General features: G+C 38.6%; 2 protein-coding genes across 4 annotated transcripts in view; one reads left to right on the forward strand and one right to left on the reverse strand.

Annotated features, from left to right (window-relative positions):
• The first annotated feature begins 1,648 nt into the window (after positions 1 to 1,648).
• The window catches only part of LOC6725870, a 75,326-nt gene continuing 54,782 nt past the window's right edge, over positions 1,649 to 22,192 (forward strand). For 2 of the 3 annotated variants that reach the window (XM_016173839.3, XM_016173841.3), the window contains exons 1-2: positions 1,649 to 2,106; positions 8,936 to 9,048. The gene's annotated coding sequence lies outside the window, so the exon portion shown is untranslated. Of the gene's footprint in view, positions 2,107 to 2,589; positions 2,609 to 8,935; positions 9,049 to 22,192 lie in introns of those variants that run through there. The other variant, XM_016173840.3, reaches the window with a different exon arrangement.
• LOC6725869 (mucin-2) lies at positions 12,197 to 13,364 on the reverse strand. The gene is made up of 2 exons (XM_016172623.3): positions 13,263 to 13,364; positions 12,197 to 13,179 (listed from the first exon to the last, which is right to left on the reverse strand). The coding sequence occupies exons 1-2, from the start codon at positions 13,270 to 13,272 to the stop codon at positions 12,377 to 12,379; spliced, it is 813 nt and encodes a 270-aa protein (XP_016039197.1). The 5' UTR covers positions 13,273 to 13,364; the 3' UTR covers positions 12,197 to 12,376.

Raw genomic sequence — 22,192 nt, forward strand, 5'->3', positions numbered from 1 at the left:
CGAAAGCTAATATAAAGGCAATTAAGAGTCTCTGGAGAAACTTCACGTAATCTGCGGGATCTCAAGTTATTAAAAAATGTTGTAATGAAGGGAATGTAGTTTTTAAGAGACCCCAGATGTCGTTTTTTTATTTCGCACACATTTCGTAGAATGTATGCAAACGAATCGCAAAGGAAACATCAAATCGCTCGAGGCTTTAAGAAAACCACATTCACAACAGTTTCCACAGTCTGTGATCCAGGAATGTCATTTGACATTTCACCAAAAAAAAAAAAAGAAGAAGAAGAAGATGAAGAGAATAACAACAAAAACATAAAGAAAGAAAAATATAACCAGAGCAAATAAAATAAAATATTTTGCGAAGAAGCCGAACAAAAAATGAAGACAGACTTTGTTGTCCTTGTCAGCGTGGCTACAACTTCCTTGGCCCAGGACGACGTCGGAAGTGCCAGCGGAAATGAGTAAAAAACCTACAACTCACTCAAAATTCCCGCTCACTCCCGTCTCACTCGCACTCGAGCAAAGGGAAATTCCGTTTCGAGTGGAATTCGGGCCACACACGAACGCACTTCGGCTGCCTTCGGCCATCGCCTCGTATTCCCACTCACTCGACATTGAGCGTTTGTGGAGCATCCTCAGAGATGCCAAATATTTGGGGGGAAAACGCTGAAAACATTTATTTCATAATTTCTTAAGATTCGTATAAAGCCCGTATATTTTTATCAAAGTCTAACGTGTTGGTGAAATGTTATGATAAAATGAGTTTCAGTGTGCAGTGTTTTAAAATAAATCGCACTATTTTTTGGCTTCTTACCATATCAAAATGTACACATATATTAAAAAGAGCATGACAATGGGCAGCCAACATATGTTGAAGTCGAGAAAAGCATCTGGATATCGAGCAGAGGTTTCCCATTATTAATTTTTATTAAGGTTTCACTTATTATTATAATATGTATAGGAAAGCAAGATAAGATTGATCACTGTAAGTTTTCATATTCATATTTTTGTTTAAAAGAAATAATTAAAAGCTAAGATCCGTCATAAATAGTAATAGTACATTTTGAGAGGCTAGAAAAAATAGGTAAGAAAGAAGAGTCCTCGAATTCCGATCTTGAGATCTCTGAGGATAATTTTTCGAATCTAGTCAATTCTGTGTTTATCTTTGGCTTTTAACTGGCTTTGCAATCACACATTTTTAATTATCATAGAGATATTAAAAATTATTAGCTTTTAATTTTTAAATTTCTTAACAGGAAATTAATTTTCAAGCGTGGGAAATGGACAAAAATTACTAGATTCTTAAAAGTATCTTTTTTATGGTGTGATGTTCTTCTAAAACTAGACATTTTCGATTATTACGTATCCTCTTTTTAACACAAGTGGAATCCAATTAGTTGTTGTATTATTAAGCTACGGTAACAATTATTAATGATTATTAGTATTAAAAAGTACTTCTATAGATATCTGTAGAAAGAATCACTCAATTTTAGGTAGACACATAATAAAGTAACAAAACAAATACAATCCTTTTTGGTTGATAGAATAGTATATATATAGAATAAGACAGTGAGCAAGCCGCACCCGGAAAAACTAGCCAAAATTGGCGGGAAAGCCGGCTGAGTGCGCAGCACTGGCGGGTCGACAGCAGCAGTGGCAGCATCCGCCGTGGCAGCGGCAACAGTCGAGCGGCAGACTCGATGCAGCAGAGCCACAGATTCCGGCATTACGTATACGCCCAGTCTACGTCGAGTTGGCCACGTGTACGGACACGCGGCGCGGTTCGCTTTCTCCGGTGGCAGCACATTCGATATTAACGTTTCACTACCAAAAACTTCGCGATTGGCTGCTAAAAAAAAATCACCAGAGATACGATTTGAAAATCATAAGATTTTGCTTTTGTTCAAATAAAATACAAATTTTTTTTGTTTGGTTTTTTGAGTGCAGTGACAGTGCCAGTGTGAAAGTGTGTGTGTGTGTGAAAAGCTTGCCGGCTTGAAAAATGCGCGCCAAAAATTGAGAAATTTTCGCGGAGCGCAGCGGCAACAAAAACAAATAAAAACAACATTTCGCAACGCAGCCAAAGGAGGAGACAACACACAAATAGTAATATATACATATATATAAATTAAACATATGCACAAATACATATATATTAGATGGCAGCTTTGCAATGTAAACAAATTGTATTTCCGTGTTTTCTTAAAATAACAAATCTATTTGCCGATATTGACCAATTAATTAGTGGGCTAGTGACAATATTAAGTTGCAAAGGATAACAATTTGTATTAAATATACATCGTAAAACAAATACATGTGTATACGCTGCATTCAGCATAATAGGCAATAAATATGTTTGCGAATATATTAATCAAATCAAGGCATTATGGCTGTGGTAGCTGAATGAAATTAGCATAAATCAAGCTTCAGTGGTCCAGAGGGCATATTAGTCTCTTTAAGCCTGTAATTTGTAAAAGTTGTTCGGTTTAAGCCAAATAATGGAAAGGAAAAGGCCAAAAGTGGATGTGTCATAAAAATTCCTTTTGAACAGAAGTTGTCCATTATGCGGATTCTAAAGCAATTTAATCTAATCTCTTGTAATTTCCTAGTAAGTGCCTATTAAATCAGTTTTAATTTTTTTGTTTTTTTGTTTTTTTTTTTTTATGTTTTTTATGTTTCTTGGGAAATATTTATTTATATAATTAATTGTTAATTTGCTCAGCACTTTCGGATCGAATATACTTGCTATTGAACATTTATAAACATTTTAAAAAGTGTTCGATTTTTTGTTGTTATTTATTATTCTCATATAAGCTATATGTTGAAACATTTCGAATAAATGTTTAATTTAAACTATTTTGTCGCATTCGTTTGGAAACTTCGACCGTATTTTCTATGTATCCCGTATAGATAAGTTTGGGGCCACTTAGCGAATTGGCGGACATATTTTTAGACATAGCCCAAATAGTAAAAAACAAGAGCAGAACGAGTAAGCGAAGAGGGAAAATTGTATAAAAACCGACGACAAGAACGCAGTGGCTATAGAGAATTGGGGAAAAATGAGAGAAATTCATTAATAAAAGACAGCAACAAAAACAAGAGCAAAAATTAAACGGCTGCCATCAGGCTTTCCCCCCTCTCTCACCAATTTTCCCTTCCGTTTTTCCCGCTTTTCCTTGTCCGGCACAGCTGTGATCACACGAAGAGAAAGGAAAAAAACAGGAGAAAATTCGGAAAAAATGAAAATGAAAATTATTACATATGCGTAATGGGTATTTTGTGTTGTTGCTGCTGTTATTGAAAAAAGATTTTCCAAGCTAACAACTACAACAATTCCGTTAGCGGCAACTTTGACGAAGGTTTTCCTTCGGCTTTTCTCTAAATACCCTCGCAAATACGCAGTGTTTTAGGGAGTGATGAACTATGCTATTAAGTTAAATAAAGAAATACCCCGCACACAATATTAGTTATTTGGGCTTGCAAAACAGAATGCAATCTTTATTTATTGAATAAGTAGATTGAATAAATTAATTGTTTAAGGGGTATTTGGTTGGTGTTAATTGTCCATTAACTTAATTTCCCTGTGTGTTTTTCTCTGTTTTGTCGCCGTCTCAATGAATTCACTAGACTTCCAATCGTCCCATCTCTTTCGCTGGCTGTGCAGCCGTCTCTCTCTATCGGTGGCTGACAAAGTTTTGCATTATGTTCATCTCGTCTGGCGCTCTTCTATATCCCATTCCCACATATGTGGCTCAAGGCTATCTTATACACGCACTTTCAGCGCCCTCGTCGATTTCTTAGTTTTTCTTCTCATTTTCCATTCATTTTTGCTGCTCCCATTTTGGTTTTCTTAAATTTTTTCAGCATGTTGCCCTCATAAATTTGGGCGAGGCAAACAACATTTTTGTGGTAAACTTTTATTCACGAGGGTTTTTTTTTAAGGGGAACTTCGATGGTAATTAATGGCATGTTGACCAGCTGATAAAATATGGAAAAGGATTATTTCTGCATTTTAAGGACTAAAGTAATGTATGAGTTGTTACTCCAAACAAAATCTTAATTCCCAGTATTGTTTCTTCTTTGTATTCTCAATTTGTTTTAAAAATTCATGAAGAAAGTAACCATTATTCAACAATTACAAATCAATTTTTTATGACAATATTTATTTGTACTCCGTATTTTCTTAGTGTGATTATATTGTTTTTTCGATTTTCTTTTGCGATCATTTTAATTTTCTTAGCCATGTGGTAATTTTCCCTCTAGTTTTCCCACATTTGACTCCATTTAGTTTTATCTCTCTGCAGTTGTGCTGAGATTACATTTTTTCAATTTTTGAAACCATTTATTTCAATAAAATTAAGCCAAAAGTTTTTGTTGTTAAGCCCAAACTTCCTTTGGCGATTTTGCCGCTTTCGGTTAGCTTAACTGCCTTCCGCATCCTTTGACCAACCATTTCCTTTGTGTCCCGAGCAACAGGTCCTCTCATTTGCTGGGATTTCTTCTTATTTATTATTTGTGTCTGTCCGTAGTATTTTCATTGCTTTCCCCGCATTATTTTTGGCCACAGAAAAGTCGGGTCTTAAAGCATTTTTGCATTGTGCGGCATTTTCGCAGCGATTTCCCGTGGAATGTGAAACTAATTGCAGCTGGACTTGGGTGGTTGGAAAACGCAATGGCATACAACTAATCAGAACGGAAAAAGAGCAGAAAAGCCTGGAAATGGGTATGGGAATGGGAATGGGCACTTTTTTTCGGGCTGCTGGAAAAGCCAAAAGAAAAACGATTTCAATAAATGTCATAAATTTGCCCGACAACTTTACAAAGGGGCGGAGGAAGTGGAAAAGCAAAGGAAATGGCTTTTCCACAAACCAACCCGCCTCTCCCCCTGATTATCGTCTGCTTTGCTGTCGGCTTGTAATCGCTTTCATTACAGCAGAAAAAGGGAGAAAAAGAAAACTGACCAAATATAATAAAATAAAAAAATAAAAAAAAGAAGAGAAAGAAAATCCAGACCGGACCAGGCAGTAGCGAAATGCAAAATGCCATGAAAATGGAAAACCAACATGGCCATTTCCACAAGGAAAGAGACGGCGAGATAAAGTACTGCTTTCACTTTTTGGCTTCTACTCGTTGGCAGTAATTTATTTGATTATTTTTTCGCATTTTTTTTATTTATAATGATGCATTTAAACTGCTGTCCTGCAAAGAATAGATCTTTCAGAAATATTTTAACCACTTTACAGCGGTTTCGTTGGGATTTTTCTTATCTTTTGTGTATATGTTATTTATTTTTTTTACATTGCGGCCACTGCAGAAATTTGGGCCACAACAAAGCCAAAGATGTAAAGTGAAAAATCTCATTTATATATAGGTAAATGTTGTGTGTATCTGCACATTGTCATGGGAGCTGTCGGCTATATGACCTGATTGCGGTTGTGCCTTCAGATCTTAAGTGAATGTTTCAGGAAATGAAAAACAATGGTGCACAAAATCATCCTCAATGTCGGTTGGAAATGGTATTCAGAAAAGCTTAGAATGTTAAGTGCAAAATATGGAATAAAGTACGTTAAGTTTACCTAGTTCTTTGCTACCTCAAAACTACAGAAAGTTTAAGCTAATAAATGTTTGAAGAACAATTAGATTAGATGCTATATAAAACATATCGTTTTATTTATATTTCCTAATATGTAGCTATATTACAGCAGTGAAATTTAATATAGAGAGGGTAAAAGCCCAAGGCAGCAAACTGTTATTTTGATAGCCGAAAAGTTATGATCAATTAAAGTATTTTTGCAGCAAGTTCCCCAAGGTAAATCGCTCGACAAATAACTCGACATCTGTCCCGCTGGGCAGCTGTGTATTTAATTTTTGGCAAATTTGCTAAATATATGCGCTCTATGATTTCATATCATGTTCGGTATTAAAATGCACTTGTGTTTCCGTACGCAAAATGGCTATTATTTGCCAGCTTTGTGTGCGCAAAATTCGAAACATGAAATTGGCCAGACTGCATTGTCAACGGAAAATAGTTGAAATTGTGTCTAATCTTTTGCGTTTTAAAACAAAGTGCTATTCTCTTTGTTGCTATCAGGTGTATGTATATGCATGTTGGTTAAATTAGCGAGAATTACTAAACAGACGGCAATATCGATGCCACACAAATGAAAATCCATTACTAAAGGTGGACTGCGACGTCGACGGCGACTTTGACGTCAACCTTCGCAGCAAACTAAAAGAATTTGGTTCAAGTGCCAAATGAAATATTGACTAGGCAACGAGGATGGCGAGGATGAGACGCGAAGACTGAGAAACTGGGAGACTCAGACTCTGAGAAACTGAGAATCTGAGAATGTCGGCATATATATATGGCGCGTGTGTTACCAGCCAGCCAGGCAGTTCGCCCATGCCACCCAAATCAACCCAATCGCCGACGCATCTCGTGGATGCTCTAAAATAATAATAATACACATGGCTAATATTTATGCCTTATAGACTACGCGGTAGCGGGCGGGTCTATACGTTACTCGTCATTTGCATTTAATGGAAGCATAAATATAATTAAGGTGTCTGCTGCGCAGATGCGGTTATTATAAGCAACATTTTATGTTTGCTTCCAAGGCGAAGCTGCTTTGCTAGGAAATGCTTAAGAAATTATTTAAATTATTGGAAGTGCTAACATGTTAAATATTTTAAATTAAAATCAAGCAATTAATATTATAAAAACCGTTTAAAAAGAGGTATAAAACTAGCTGCATGAAGTATAATTATCAGTTTTAAACACACAAATATTTATTTGATATTTTATTTTTTTAATATTATGAAGAGGGTATCAAAGTGTTCGTTTCTATGCATTTTTCAAGTTCGTCGCGTGTTCCGCTTGCGAGAGCAACGTCTGCTGCTGCTGCGCCTGCTGCTGTTGCGTCTGATGCTGCTGCGTCTGATGCTGCTGCGTGTTGCTGTTGCTGCTGCTGTAGTTGCGACAACTACATAAACAGCTGTCATGGCCCTGCGACCGCTGCAGACTCGCCTCCGCTTTGGTGGCTACTCAGCGTTTTGAAAGCGTTTCGCCATCTCTCTCTCTCACGCACTCTCGCCGTCTCTTTCCGTCGGCCTCGTGGCGTCTGCCTCTTTCTAATAATAAATTGCCAAAGAATTCGTGCTGTTTGCCTGCAGCGGCGGCAAACATGTCTGCTTTTTTATTTTATTTTGCCCTCGCCTTAAAGGTGCAACATCCAAGTCATTTTTCACTTTCGCTTTTTAGCCGCATACATACATACTCATATACATATATTTAAGTATTTTTCCCGACCTTTGCTGTTGTTTCTGCTTTTGTTGTTAGCGATAATCAGCTTTAACATAATGTGAATTTCCGAGCACTTGGGGAATTCTCGGTTGGCTATAAACTTGCATACATGGCGCATTAAAGACGCCAAGGTTGCCCCAACATACTCGTACAGTGTCTAACCGCTTTGTTAGCCAATTCGTGACTTTAAGAAGTTTTTGCTGAATATTTTGGTCAAGTAAAAAATGCGGCATTGTTTTCAGTTTAATCTTGGCTTTATTTACTTGCTAACTAAAAACACATGGATTTTCCTTTGGCTGAATTTCATCACAATGAAAGGGCCTTTTTGCATAAATTGCGTTTATTCATTTGTTTGTTGAATTTCGAATTTTGATTTCAGCTAACACCTTTTGTCAGAATCACTAAACTTGCATGCATTTTCACATTTGTGTTCGTTATGCATTCAAAAGCGTTTCAATTACACTTAAAATATTTATTAATAATTTGAATGAATAATTTCATTCACCCTCTTGAATTTTTCTTTTAAATATTATCACTTTGATTTCCGTCCGTATACTTTTGCGGCTGACTGTGGAAATTCTTGGAAATTTGTGCCGCCAAAAAGTTTTCGTCATCCTCTTGATCGCGAATGCTCTTAATTGAATTCGTTTGCCTGCACCGACGAAATATATGTATGTATGTATGTGGGGAAAATAAAATAAAATAATATTTGAAAATCGCATTCGCAAATTGTGCAAGTTGTACGTGTTTGTTGCTGTTTTTGGCCTAATTGTTGTTGTTATTGCAGCGGAGGACAACGGTGGGAAAATGAACTGAGCTGCAGAAAGTTTTTCCCTTCCGTTGAGCGTTTTTCAATTGCTTCGAAAACTATTTTACTTACTCCCAACTTGCACTTACCAATGGTGGAAAACTTTCCACAGTAACTGTATGCCAGCGAGGGGACGTTGGGCGCCATATAAAATGCCATAGAGCACAGAATAGTAGTACTACTAGGGGATTCTTCAAAAATCATTTATACATTATCTGAAGTTTAAAGCATAATAGAAATAAAACATATTTGAAAGTTTTATGCTCCAGAATTGGCTTTAAAATTCAATTCGAATTGTATTCATTTTACGCTCTATTATTTTGAGCACAGCTGTTCTAACTACGTCTATATGTGTCTGCCCGAGATACTGCGAGATATTAATTAATAATTGAAAAAGCGGAGCTCGTTACAAAGCGCGGCACTTTCGGGCCCCAAATATCCTGGCGCAAAAGGACTCCTTACCCCGTAACCACGCCCTGGGGGCATCCGTGAGTGTGTGCAGTTTCAAGTTTAATTTAAAGTTTAGTTGTAATTTTGAACATTTTTCGTGGCGCGGGCAATTAAAAATTCAACGCGCAATCTACAAAATGAACCCCCCAAACGAGCCGTAAGCAAAAATGGAAGAAAAAATGCCAAAAAAAAGAGGAACAGAAAAAGAAAAACGGCGACGGCGGCGGAAAAAATGTGAAAATTTTTTGTTCCAGCCTGGAGGAGTCATTTGGCAGCTCTCCAGGACTCTCTATTTTATTTATTTATTTATAGGATCTGTCTTAATTCGCACCACACAAATAAATGATGAACGTTTTCCGCTTAATTATTTGCAGGATAATCTGAAGTGCATGGTCGTCGGCATTCGCAAATCTAAGGACTGGCAAATTAAAAACTAAATGACGCATGATTAACAAACGCTCTGCTGTTCGTCGTCGGGATTTTTGCGGTAAGTGTTAAATATGCTTATTAATTAATGCCGCAAAATATCCGCAAAAATCCAACAAAATTAAGCGCCTAAAGCCGCAAAAATTTGAATCGCAAGGGTGTTTGATGTTTGCTTGTAAACCATAAATTAAGCGGCCACAAACAATTGCCCTTGTTAGCTTCACATTTAATGCGCAATTATTAATGAAATAAATTATCTAAAAAAATATGCAATTACTGGGAAAAAAATACGAACAATTTAAATACACAAGCCATACGTATGCGTTCGTTTTGAATTCGCCTAGGCGAACTAGCTTAAATGGAATTTAAGCAAATGAATGAAATGCATTTACGTTTGGCATAATATCGTTCGTATGATTTGTATTTAAATTGAAACCATTTAGTAATTTTGTATGTATTTACATTTTGAAAGGAAAGGATGCTTTTTGATTATTTCCCAATTAATTCACTATATTTGCAGACATATTATGTTTTTAATAATTCAATTTAAAATTGATATATATAATTCTTAATTTTCTAAACTGTGCCTTAAGCGCATCAATAGTTTTGCTTAGCAAAAATGCTGACAAATGGAAATCATTCAGTTGATATCTAGTTTCATTTAACTTAAAAGTATGTTTCGGTTTCTGGTCATTTGATTTCCACTAATTGACTTCCTTGTATCGCATTTCATATTGAATTTTCTTTCAAAATCATCTTTATGAAGATACATCTTACGCAATTTACACAACACATTTATCCGCAAAATACTCAGATTTCATTTTATATTTATTTTAATTTTTTTTTTTTAGTTTTGATTTTTATTGACATTTACATTTCAGTTTAAAATACTGTTGTATTTGATTTCATACATTTTCACTACAAGTAAAATCGTTTGAATATTTGCTTCATGAATTGTTTCAAATTAAGTCTTTTGTATCACTATTTGTTATACCTTTGTGCATATTTTTTTACTGCCTTCTTTTTCAAGTAATTTTCATTTATTTGTGAATTCCTGGTTTCAATATCAATTTACAGCTTTTGTCAGTTGACGATTTTCGAATCTGAATAAATGGCAAAATTTGCTGGATTTTTCTTGGCCAGAATGCCAATGCATCTGTGAGAACTTGCCCCGTGTGGTGGTTTTGTATCTGTGGGTGGACACCCGGGGTATCTATGTTTGTCCCTATGGACGTATGCGTGTTTTTTTTTTCAATGTGTGTGTGTGCGTGAGTGAGGGGGTGGCGTGAGCCAGAATACGAATGCGTTATATGCGCCCAACTGGGCAAAAACAATTCGCGCGCCACTTTGCGCCATAAAAAAGCGCGGAGATATTTAATACATATACACTGGGTGACATAGATATATGCACGTAAACGGCGAAAGCTGAGCGCAACGCAACCAAAAACCCATTTTTGCATTTAAAGTTTTGGGCATTTTATTGCCACGGCCCGTTTTGCGGGTAATGGCAAAAAGTATCCTTAGCCGAGGTCCTGCCATGTTGTTTCAATTTCGTCTCTCCAATTTTTTCCGTCGCCTGTTTTTTTTTTTTTTTTTTTCTGTGAGCCTTATTTTCCTTCTTTTTCGGCGGTCGTCGAATGCCCCAGTGAAATATGATAAAAGTCAGACGCGACGCCACGTGGTCCTCTGCTGCGGCGCTTTGCGTTTTGATTTGTGTTGCTGACCCAAAAGAAAAAAAAAACCAAAAATAATAATATTATTATTATACGTACAAAGGAGCAAGAATGTAATACATAAAAACACCGAGCGCAGCGGCGAAAAAATTCAGTTTTTAAGTGCCCTGATTATATTTCTTGAACCTTAAACATATTTTTCCTTGAGCGTGTCCATATAAAGGAAATAGTTTGTTTCATGGTTATGCAGTAAATGGGTTCATTACTTTTCATTTAAAGATAAACCTTTCTCTCCTAAGAATACAATGAACTTGAGCACTTTTATATTTATTATTTTTAGTATTTTTCTACGCCTTTGAAGGTCTGTGGGTGAAAAACCTGCAGATAGCAGCAAAAAAGAAAAAGGGATATTAAAAGGCAAAATCATTGTCAGGGTAAAAACACGTGGAACATTACATACGAACGCTGGAAAGACAAAGGGCTCTTGTGAAATGTTTAACTACTTGCCACACTGGCACGCCTTTACATATAACGCATTTGTTCACACTAATTATATGAACTGCAATGGCAGGACTCGCGAGCCTGATTGCAATATGTTTTTTTTTGCAGTGAGTCTTTATTGTATGTGAGATTCAAGTAATGTTAAAGTTCTTTAGAATCGTTCGCAGCATATTTTCGTAAGCCATACATTTATGAAGACATTTTGCGCAATTCACATTCACGGAAATGCGAGACATACATCAGCGTATATCAATCTGAAGGAAAAGCTACAACAAGCCATGAATAACCATCAAGGACTATTTCTCCCTGGCTGATTTAGTGACTTGGGGAGATTTCCGCGAGATTTTCCGGGCCCACTTGGGAACCGCCAACGTAAAATATCAAGGATGCTTATCGACAAATAAATTCTTTGCCCTGTCAAATGCCCTGCACCATCACCAGCGCCAGCATCAGGACCGCGGTCCACAGGCCACAGTTCACAGTCCAAGTGGGTGGCACAGGCTCGGCGGTGGTATGTGGCAGGATATAATAAATAGCCTGACATAGTAATGCCACACAGACACTAACTCACAAATGTCGCACTGTTATTGCTGTTGTTGTTGGCCCTTCCAGTCCTCGACCGAAAAGTTGACGCCTATAAAACGGATATGGATGTGCACCAAACTGTGGCATACTTTTCTGGCCCCTCCCACCCGAGTGGCACTACCACCATCCACTTCCACTTCCACTCCCACTCGATGTCGCTCCAAAAGTGTTGACAAATTTATGAGCTTGTTTTGCTTTTTCGCAATTTTTGTTCGGCTGATTGAAAGTTTTCTTTATTTTGCCTCCGGGCAAATTGATGACAATTGGAGAGCGGGCCAGACAGCTTAATCGTTCGTGTTCTATATTTAGCTATATATTAATAAAGGCTCTGATTGATTTCGAAAGTAAATCAAAGGGCCGACAGCTGCATAGTTCAAATTGATCGAAGTAACTCTGTGCTGGCAATATTCGGTCACGGTGTTTTGCACAAACTAATGTTCAACTCAAATATGAATGCTCACTCTTATTTATTGTATAATCGGTGAAATATTTTCTTTATTGCTTTGGAATAGTTTACAATTAATTCACACTTGCTTTGCTTCTATGTTCTTTGAAATAGTGAAAAAAAAAAGAATTCTGAAATGCCAATTTGCTTTGCTTGTGCACATGGCCACATTGGCAGCAGCAACATCAGTTGCGCCTGGCGTCACAGTTGTTGACGGTACTGGCCAGTCGGCAGGCCTTCAGCTCGCGATCGAACCAGTAGCCGTTGGGGCAGTTCTGGCGCTTCGACCTCTGACGGTTGCACACGTAGTAGCGGCGACAGTGACGCACGTCGGCGAGGAAGGTTCCGTCCTCCTGGCCACGGCAATCGTGGCGCGAGATCAGCACCTGGGCAATAGCTACTGGATCCTCGATGATTCCAGCATTATCGTTGTTACCTGCCTCACCGTTGTTGCTCTTGGCGGTGGTGCAGGGAGGAGTGGTGGTGCACGGTGGGGTGCAGGGAGGAGTGGTGGTGCACGGTGGGGTGCACGGAGGTGTTCTGGTGCATGGGGGTGGTGTCCTGGTGCACGGAGGTGGTGTTCTGGTGCACGGAGGTGGTGTCCTGGTGCATGGAGGTGGTGTCCTGGTGCACGGTGGTGGTGTGCATGTTGTTGTTCTGCACGGAGGTGGTGGTGGGCATGTTGTTGTGATGCACGGCGGTGGTGGTGGGCATGTTGTTGTGATGCACGGAGGTGGTGGTGGGCATGTTGTTGTGGTGCACGGTGGTGGATCTGGTGGTGGACACGTTGTTGTTGTACACGGTGGTGGTTCTGGTGGTGGACATGTTGTTGTGGTGCACGGCGGTGGTGGTGGTGGTGGGCATGTTGTTGTTGTGCACGGATCCGGGGGAGGAGTACACGGTGGTTCTTCGGACCTGGGCGGATGTGCCAGAGCCTCATGACCGCCGGCGATAGCCGCCAAAACTAATCCAATCAGCAGCAAGTGGTCTAGGATAAAGCACAAAAAAAAAAAAAAATAAGAAAAACTCCTTGAGTTTTTTTTTGGAGGATCTTAGATCGGAGCTACCCACAAACTCTCATGTTGCGTTCGATAATGCCTCTGCAGTTTCAACTTCTCTGCTGGTTAGCGAATGATGTTAGCTGCACTCGGGGCTCTTTTTATATCGCCCAGTTGCAGATTTTATCTTGCTGGGGAACAGGGAAAGCACTTGAGATCTGTTGAGTGGTACATGGTCCATGATCCCCGAGGTTCTCGGCACTCTGCTAATTAACCAAAATGGCTCTGGCTGTGGTTTTAGGGTTCCGTGCTTAGTTAATGTAAGCAAAATATTTTATCGTTTGTTTTTTACTTCACAGTTGTTTTATTTTTTGCTGTAATATATTACGTATTCTTTGAGGGGAAAACAATCATGCTTAATGTTCGTTTTCGAATATATTGTTACATATGTAATATTTTGGATTTAATACCGACTTTGGAAAGAGTTTTCCCACAGTGATCTCCATTCGAACATTGATGGCATTGACATTTGGCCCGGTTCGTTTGGCCATTCCGTACGCAATCTGTAAAATAGTTGAAATTGCCTGTTAACTGATTTCACTGGCCCGGCCCCCATTTGCTTTCTCTTCCCTTTTTTTTTGGCAATTGCTTCTTGACTCCGGGCCAGTGCAAACAAGAGATTTCGGTTTATGGCCCCGGACCGGAAGTGTTAGGCCAAGCGGCCAAGCGGCCAAGTGGCCAAGTGGCCATGTGGCCAAGAGCGGATGAGTGGACAAGTGTTGGCCATTTGGCAGTCGATAAAAATGGCAAAGAGCCTAAGGGGGCATCTGTGTCTGTGTGTGTGGGTATGCGTAATAATTTCGCCATGAAAACCTCCGCATCGCCACTTCCGCCCCTTTGGAAAGTCCACCTTTCCTGCAGCGCGGTTGTGAAAACAAAAACAAAAAGGACCACCATATCCCCGTGTGTCCCGCATGTCCTGGACAGCTGGTGGGGGAGGGGGGCGTTGAAAAGCGCTGGACAGTTGGCAAAAGTTTTGTAATTAAATATGGTTGTTGCAGTTAAGATTTATGAGCGATTTTTATACCAATCACCCAGTGATAGAGAAGTTTACTGGGCCAAACGAACAGCGATTCACTTCAAACGAATTCAAATGAATCAGCCATTTTGATGACGGATATATGTATCTATATAAATTCTAATTATTTTTATTAAAAATTTGTTATTGAGCTTTATTCACAATTGAATCACAGCATAACAATATGGCATATCATGATTCAATTCTGGCCAACACTCAGCTCCATCACGTGATATCCTCGATTCCACCACCCAATCGTGCCCTTTGAACCCTTGCACTGCGATCGTAAATAATTATTTATTTAAAGTGTAGAATATTTCCAAACGGCATAAGCAAACAGAATCAATTGTTGTCGCATGGCGAATATTTATGCACGCATTTATATTCCGACATCTGTTGGATTTCGTAGGTGCCCTTTTCAGACTCCTTTTTTTGTTTTACAATTTTTGAGTTGGGTATTGTTGAAGTTGCGAAATGATGTTCGTTGGATTTTAATTTATATTCAAAGTGTGGAGTGCTTTACAGCCCGCATAAGCCCGAAAACTTTCAATCGTTATGCTTCAATTGGATTGAGTTTAATTCACTTTGTTTCATTCACTTAGCACTCGTAAAGCTACACCCTCGCCAACAAACACGACTTGGCCATTTGCCGGGCAAAATTACTCATACGCAGCGTGTGATGTGAATATTAAAAAGCAGCCAAGTTTATGATAAATCCGCCTTTCTTCATCTGCCAGTGTGCTAAAGTGTTTATGTACGCTTTTATATATTTATATATATATACACATACACTATATCTAAATATGAAGTATATGCGAATAGTTGGCGAAACAATCTCAGATTATGAATGAACTTTGGCCAGTTGGTTTAGGCGGAGATATGCACAAAATAGTTGAGTTTCTTCTAGATTATGAATGAATCACTTTGCGGCTAAAAAGTTCGCTGTGATTTAGGCGATAGTCGAGCAAACTTTCCAGACGAGAAAGTGGCCCGAAACTTTAAGGAGTTTAATCATTACCAGGGTCTTAAGATTATTCCACTCTTTTGTTCGCCCATAAACTTCAGATTGGTTTTGAAGCATCTATAATAATTATACGTTCACTTAAAAGCTGCTGGAGCAGAAGTAAAAGTTTCCCTGCGTTCTTTCCTATTAAAAACTCTCAGGACTCTTTTTTCTTCACAAAAAGCGGCAAGTTCTCGATAAGTTAAGTAAAATGTACAAAATAAAGCGGATGGCATTGGCTCAAAAAGTTTTACCATTGTATCGCTTTTTATAATCCATTAGCCCCAAAAAGAGTGCATTTTCTGTCTCTACTACTGCACATCTTATCGAGTTACATTGCAAATTGAATTAAAAATATATATTTTAAATATTATCGTGCACTTTTCCGGCAGCTCCCACACACACGACAACCCAATTATTTAGCCTGCTGCTAAAAGTGGCAGCCTCACCTCGGCCTTTTGTCAGGTTTTCGAGTGGGACTTTCCAACTTATCTCTGACCATCTCAATGAATTAGTCGAGCAACATAAATTAAGCACTTAGCTGTTGTAAAGTTTTTCCTTAAGCGGAGGCAGCTTCCTCCGTAAAAGATGACCTCGCCCAACAGAAGACAAACAGAGACACGGCTCAATGGAAATGCCCTTCTTTCTTCTCACACTCACACACACTCTTACCCAACCACCAGACCGAGATGAAGAATGGGAAATTAAATTAAGCACACACACACATGGCTGTTTGTCCAAGGAAGGATTGGATTTAAGGACTGTTTGTGCAAGGACATTGTATCAACAATTTCCAGGGCTCGAGACTCTGTGCTACGGGGCATTGTAAAACTCATTAGTGAAGTGACCGGAAATCTTATGAAATCTACAAAAAAAAGTAAGAACCAAAGTAACAACGAAACCGAAAATAAAATACAAGCTAAAAGTCTTCCGATCACTCTGGGAAAAAGGAAAGTAAAATGTATATTTACATACATAGCAGATATGGTAACGATCATTTTAGATATTAGTAAACAAAGCTTAATTTAACGAAAACCTAATCATATATCGAAGTTATTTATTTATTCATTTTATATTCAATGAAATGTAGAATTTTTTTTTTTTTTTTGGGTAATCATGCTTAGTTGAAAAGTGTTTTAGGAACAGTTCAAGCTATGTTTTTCTCTCTGTGTGGACGAGGACTCTTCAGGGTGGTCGAGTGGGTGGTGGCCTGTGACAGGTTGGAGCAGTCATGCATGTACTTCAATTTTTCAGCAGAAATGAGTGCACATTTGACAAAACACACACTCGCTCACACCTTTCGGTGAGCCCAGGAGCCAGGAGGCGAATCCCTGCAGGACATATGTCCTGTTCCCAGTTCCCAGTCCCTTGTTCCGTTTCCCCTGTCTCCTGTCCCCCGTCCCCATATCCACTTTACATGCTTTTTTATCAGCTGCCGCTCGGAGCGGGGCAAACTCCAGGCACGAAAATATATGAAAACTTTGCACAAATATGTCCTGTCTATCCCGCACGTGTGTGTGTGTGTGTGTGTGTGCGTGCCGCTGCCAGTGTATGGGTGTGTCTATGGTAGCCTAATTCCAGCTCATATTTTATAACAGCAGCAGAATCACTGCATCGGACTACACGGTTTTCTGCCAAGACAGCAAAATAAACCAACAGACAGCGGTACAGAAAAAATAAAACTATGAAAGCTGCAAAAAAAAAAAATGGTAGAGATCCGAAAAAAACCTGTAAACAAGACAGACCTGGACAGGGAACAAACTGTGTGGGAACTACGTGGGCCACGGGTATGGGTTAAAAAATCGGAGGATGAATGAGCCGAATGAGCTGTAGTGGGTTAAGAACATTTACAAAATGAATGAATGACGATTTAACTTAAGTAATAGGCATACACGTGTTGCACAAATCAGTATATATCAATGGCTAAACTAACAACAAAGACCTTTAAACAGTGATTTTCAACAAGAAAATAACAATGACAGAGTGGAAAGAAATAAAATGAAACATTTATTTAATAATCCGCTTTGGATTTAATCATATTGAAATATTAACAGGCTACGAAATTTTCATTTAAATCGTATGAAAATTTAATTTTGTTTTATTTGGCCCAACAATTTGTTTTGAATCTATTATGCAAATCAAGGTTTTTTTTCTACTAAGCTCTAACAATTAGTTGACAAAGTGCCGATACAATTGCACTGAAAAAATGCAGTGGCTTGAAGTTGTAATTATTAAATAGCAGCTCGTTCAACTACTGGTAATAATTCTGAAAAAGAGAAAAAAACACTTTTGAGCTTACGTTCTAAAAATACTCTTTTATTGTACTTCATTTTGTTTTCGTACGCAATTTTTCTATGCTATTATTATTTATTATTGACAACAAAGAGTTCGACCAAAGTTTCGCTGAAAATTGCCATGAAAACAAACGCAACAATAGCAATAAAAAGCATAAAGAAAATATTATATTTCCTATACATACACAAAGGTATGTACAATGTCTACACATACATACATACATATTCAAGCACACTTTTGCATGGCAAAAGTTTGAAGAACTTTTCTTCCAGGCCGGCCACTCCCACTCCCAACATTGCCGCCCACCTGCAGCCGCTGCCCCGGCCACGCCCCTTTTTCCCACCATCAAGCCTTGCAAATTGTTGAATAATTGCAGTTGTTCCTTTGCCTCAATTGTTGTTGCTGCTGTCGTGTGGCAGCTTTTCCATTTTTCCACGTCGGCATCGCGATTTTGCATGCAAATTTCGCAACATTTTAAAAGTGCTGAATTCGTGTCACGAATCTATTTACCTATTTACTTCATGTGCTGTGATTCATTTCGTTACAAATAAAACTGGACCTCAGGATAATTAATGTGACCGTTCATAAATTATTTATTTATTTCTTTATGTTGTGTAAAACTGTTTCATTCATTACTATATTATATCAATGTGATATATACGCTGCTATAGTTGTTTTAACATTGCACAATGCAAACATCGTTAGTGTAATGAATACCGTGTAACGATAACGCTTTATCGTTACCAATGTGACCATGTTTGCAAACGAAGCAAGCATTTAATAGATAAGATAATATGCACTTGAACTTGTGTTTTATTGTACGACAAAATATTTCTTTATTATCGTGAGTGAGTTGAACTTTCAGCCGATCACGCGAACAACTCAACCTTGAAGTTGTATTTCGCATTTGTTTCCGTTCTTATTTTTATTTATATACCTATTGTTGTGTGTGCGCTCCTACTTTATATTATTTCATTTTATGTTATTTGATTCTGTTGCCTTTGCTTTGGCTTGGCTCAATTTTATTTATTCGTGTTGCACGTTTTGTTTGAAATTTGTTTTCGGGCTTTACTTATTTCTTCAAATGTTGCAATCGCAACAACAAAGCGCTCGAATGAAGTGTGTGATGTGGGTGGCTTTTGGGCTGGATTTGGGTGGATTGGGGTGGCTTTGGGGTGCTTTAGGGACTTTGTGAGTCCAAGGCGAACAATTAAACTTTTTCGGGCGCTCGGACAGAAATGGGGATTCAACTTAAGCGGACTGGATTGGCGGTACTTGCAACGATTTGCTGCACTTTCGCACACTCCCAAAAAAGGAAGAAGTACACACACACACTCACACGTCGGCAAGTTTTGGGGAAAACCCAAAACAAATTTGGAGTCCATTCAGTTTTTATCTGTTGGCTTCTTTGTACCAAGTTTATCTACATCTCGTCCCGCCGCATTTGCCATTTTTTATGGCGCCCAAATTGAATTGTTAAGCGTGTGGGCGTGGCGCGTGGGCGTTTTGAGTATCTGTTTTTCTTAGTTTTATTTTATTTTATTTTTCCCCTCTTCAGATAATATTATTCGAAAAAGTTTTGTGCGTGACTAAGCGCTGAAAATGTTGTCCTGAGCACTTCTCGCTCTCTAAGTTTTTTTTTCGGCTTTGTTTACGTTTTTTTTTTTTTTTTTTTGACTAGTTTGAAGAGTTTGGTTTGGCCGAAGTTTTCGTTGCTGCTTAATATGTTGTTGGTTTTATTTGATATATGTTTTCTTGGATATGTACAAATTTATGGGAGTTAAAAAGTGTTGAAAAACTGTGCAAACTGTGCAAACAGCAAAACATCTGTAGTGTTTAAAGCCATGAACATGTGGTAATTAAATTTGATTAATATTGCATCATTAACTTGAATGTTTCGGTCTTTCCTTCCTTGAATATGGCCCATTATAAATAGCTTATAAATAAAACATTACGTGGCACACACATTTGCTAAAATCATCATTTTTATATAAAGCTTAAACAGAGTTCAGCCAGTTCAAAGTAATCAAATTGTTTGCAATTCGTTGTAGTAAATTTATCGAAATTTACATTTGTCTCAAGTACACAACTCAATTCGAGTCAATGATTTTGTGAGTTATTCATCAGACTCATTCAACTGAAGTGGCTCCATGAGGATCTTGCCCGGCTGGAGAGCTAATGAAAACTAGGCTTGGTCCAATTTTCCGATGGCTATGTCCGAACGGTAAGAACTCCATGTAATAAGTGTGCAAACAAATTGAGAAATGCAACAAAAATGGCAACAATTAGAAGGACTAAGAGGCTGGTCGTCCGGCAAGAACAACAACAGGATAAGCAACACCAACAAGGACATTAAAATGAATGGCTAGCCGAGGACCCAAGTAGAAGCTAAATACATTGTCCTGGCAGCCAGACAAGCGGACAGGCTTATAAGGAAGCGAATGAGGTAGGGAAACGGACAATGGGCCAAAAGTGCTGAATATGCCTTACAGGTCATCAGGTGAGCCGGCCATCGCTTAGCCTCCTTTTTATTCATTGCTACAGAACACTGCAAAAAACTATGGGTAAGGAATTCGGCTTGCACTCAGTTAATACCGATTAATTGTTACTGATCCTCCCATGATTTAATTGCGAGCCATACTTACATATTGCATTGATGATTGCCATCCGATAGAATTCCCCAAATGAACCCAGCACTTTTGGCGATCCCAAGTTGTGCTCACTGTTCATTCTTCTCGTTTACTGGCTCATTTCAGTTCATCAACCCACTTAAGGGGCTGAAAAGAGTGGGGCGGAGAGGGGCAAGTGCGGTGGAGACAGGGCGGGAGAAAGGCGGAGAAAGTTGGGCCTGCAGCTGTGGAACATTGATGTATATCCTCACTCTGGCTAATTGAATGAATACCTGCTCTACACCGCTCGCTTTGCCTCTATCGCAAAATTCAGTTAGCACCTGGAAAATTTGATTAGCCTAGGTGTGTGGCTGTGTGTGTGTGTGCGGGTGTGGATGTGGGTGTCTCTGGGATAATAATTCGTAAATGTGGCATGAAAAATTGTTGCTTGTTACTCGCAACGCCATATTCATTTATGCATTTATAATTGCCCAGACAAACGGTTTATCAACCAGCTAGTGTGTATATACAGATGCCATACCTCCGCATTCCCTCCATAAACTGACCGCACATTTCAATATATTTGAAAATTCATTGGATTTCCCGGCCGCCGTTCGTGGGAATTATATTCTGTGTGTAGTTATTAATTTTTAATGCCCGCCGAGCGGATGTTAAAATTGTTTTGGCCAATGGATTGCAATCGGAGTATATAGAGAGAGGTAGATTGCTGGCAAATGCGCTACCCTCAAATCTGAACATTTGCTCGCTCATAACTCGACCAAAACTGCATCAATTTAATGGGTTTAACTTTGCCGGTATCTGTTTGATTAGCAAATTGTTTCTGAATTTGAAGATTATCACAGTTCGGTGGGGTACAAATTTTGATGGTGCTTTTGCCAAAGCGCTATTATATGACGTGTGCAACATTTGAGTTAATAAATATATAAAGGTAATGTCCTAGATTTTTAAAATGTTGTTAAAATGTTGATAGATTTGATATTCAATACCATTTTACTGTTAACAATTTTATTTTCTAGACCGCTAATTTAACTGAATTATATAGCATTCAATTTGTGCTCAAATGGGTTTTTTAAGTGGTCAGAGTCATGCCCGTTGGCCCTTAATGAACCAATTATGCATTCCTTAGTTAACCATTTCGAAAGTTGGCCCAGAACGACCGACAAGTGACACAGAGAATGGAAGAAAACGCATTTGAATGTGTTTTGTCATTTGGCGGAATTTATGATGGTCTCTTGGCCAAAACGCTAAGTGTGTGTGTGTGTGGGTGGTTGTGTCTGCTTGTGCGCAAATCCGATTATGTGAACAAAAACCGTTCCGTCCGCGAATTACTGTCGGGAGAAATAAAATGCAACATTATTCTTGTGGTCGTTGACTTTGGTTTCGGTTTGCCGCCCCATTTTCCATGCTGTCCATTGGCATTGCATATACGCCCCATATTACCTAACTCTTCTATGCATGTGTGTGTGTGCGAGTTTTGTCCACTGCTGGCAAATTCCTTTGGACTTTTGCATTTTTCTTCTCTCTTTACTTTGCATGGGGTGGCTATAAAATACTCGGGCTTTTATTTATAACGACATCAGAAATTAATCTTGCATTATGTGCGCGCGTGTGGAGTTGTTCGCTCAGCTTATACTTTTCATGAAGTTTGTTGTCGTCACACACATCACACACCGCCGCACACAGACACGTGCTAACACTCACTAACGCACCTGTTTTGCTTACATATGCGAAAGGGCGACAAAAGTGTCAGTGGTGATATGCGACAATGTACAAGACACAAGCGAACGTCATAAAGTTTAAAATTTTTTGAGATGCACTTAAGCTACCTCTTTCTTAAAAATACCACTCGATTTATTTATATATACTATATTCATAATAAAAATGTGGAATGGAACGGTTCATCAGTAGCTGATGTGTAATATATTTGTATAAAATCACAGATCAAATCTTCAATCATATAACCCTTTCAAATGAAATGTATTTGTCTGGTGGCTGGC

Source organism: Drosophila simulans, chromosome X, assembly GCF_016746395.2.
Source record: "Drosophila simulans strain w501 chromosome X, Prin_Dsim_3.1, whole genome shotgun sequence".
In the NCBI taxonomy this organism is placed as follows: Eukaryota; Metazoa; Arthropoda; class Insecta; order Diptera; family Drosophilidae; genus Drosophila; species Drosophila simulans.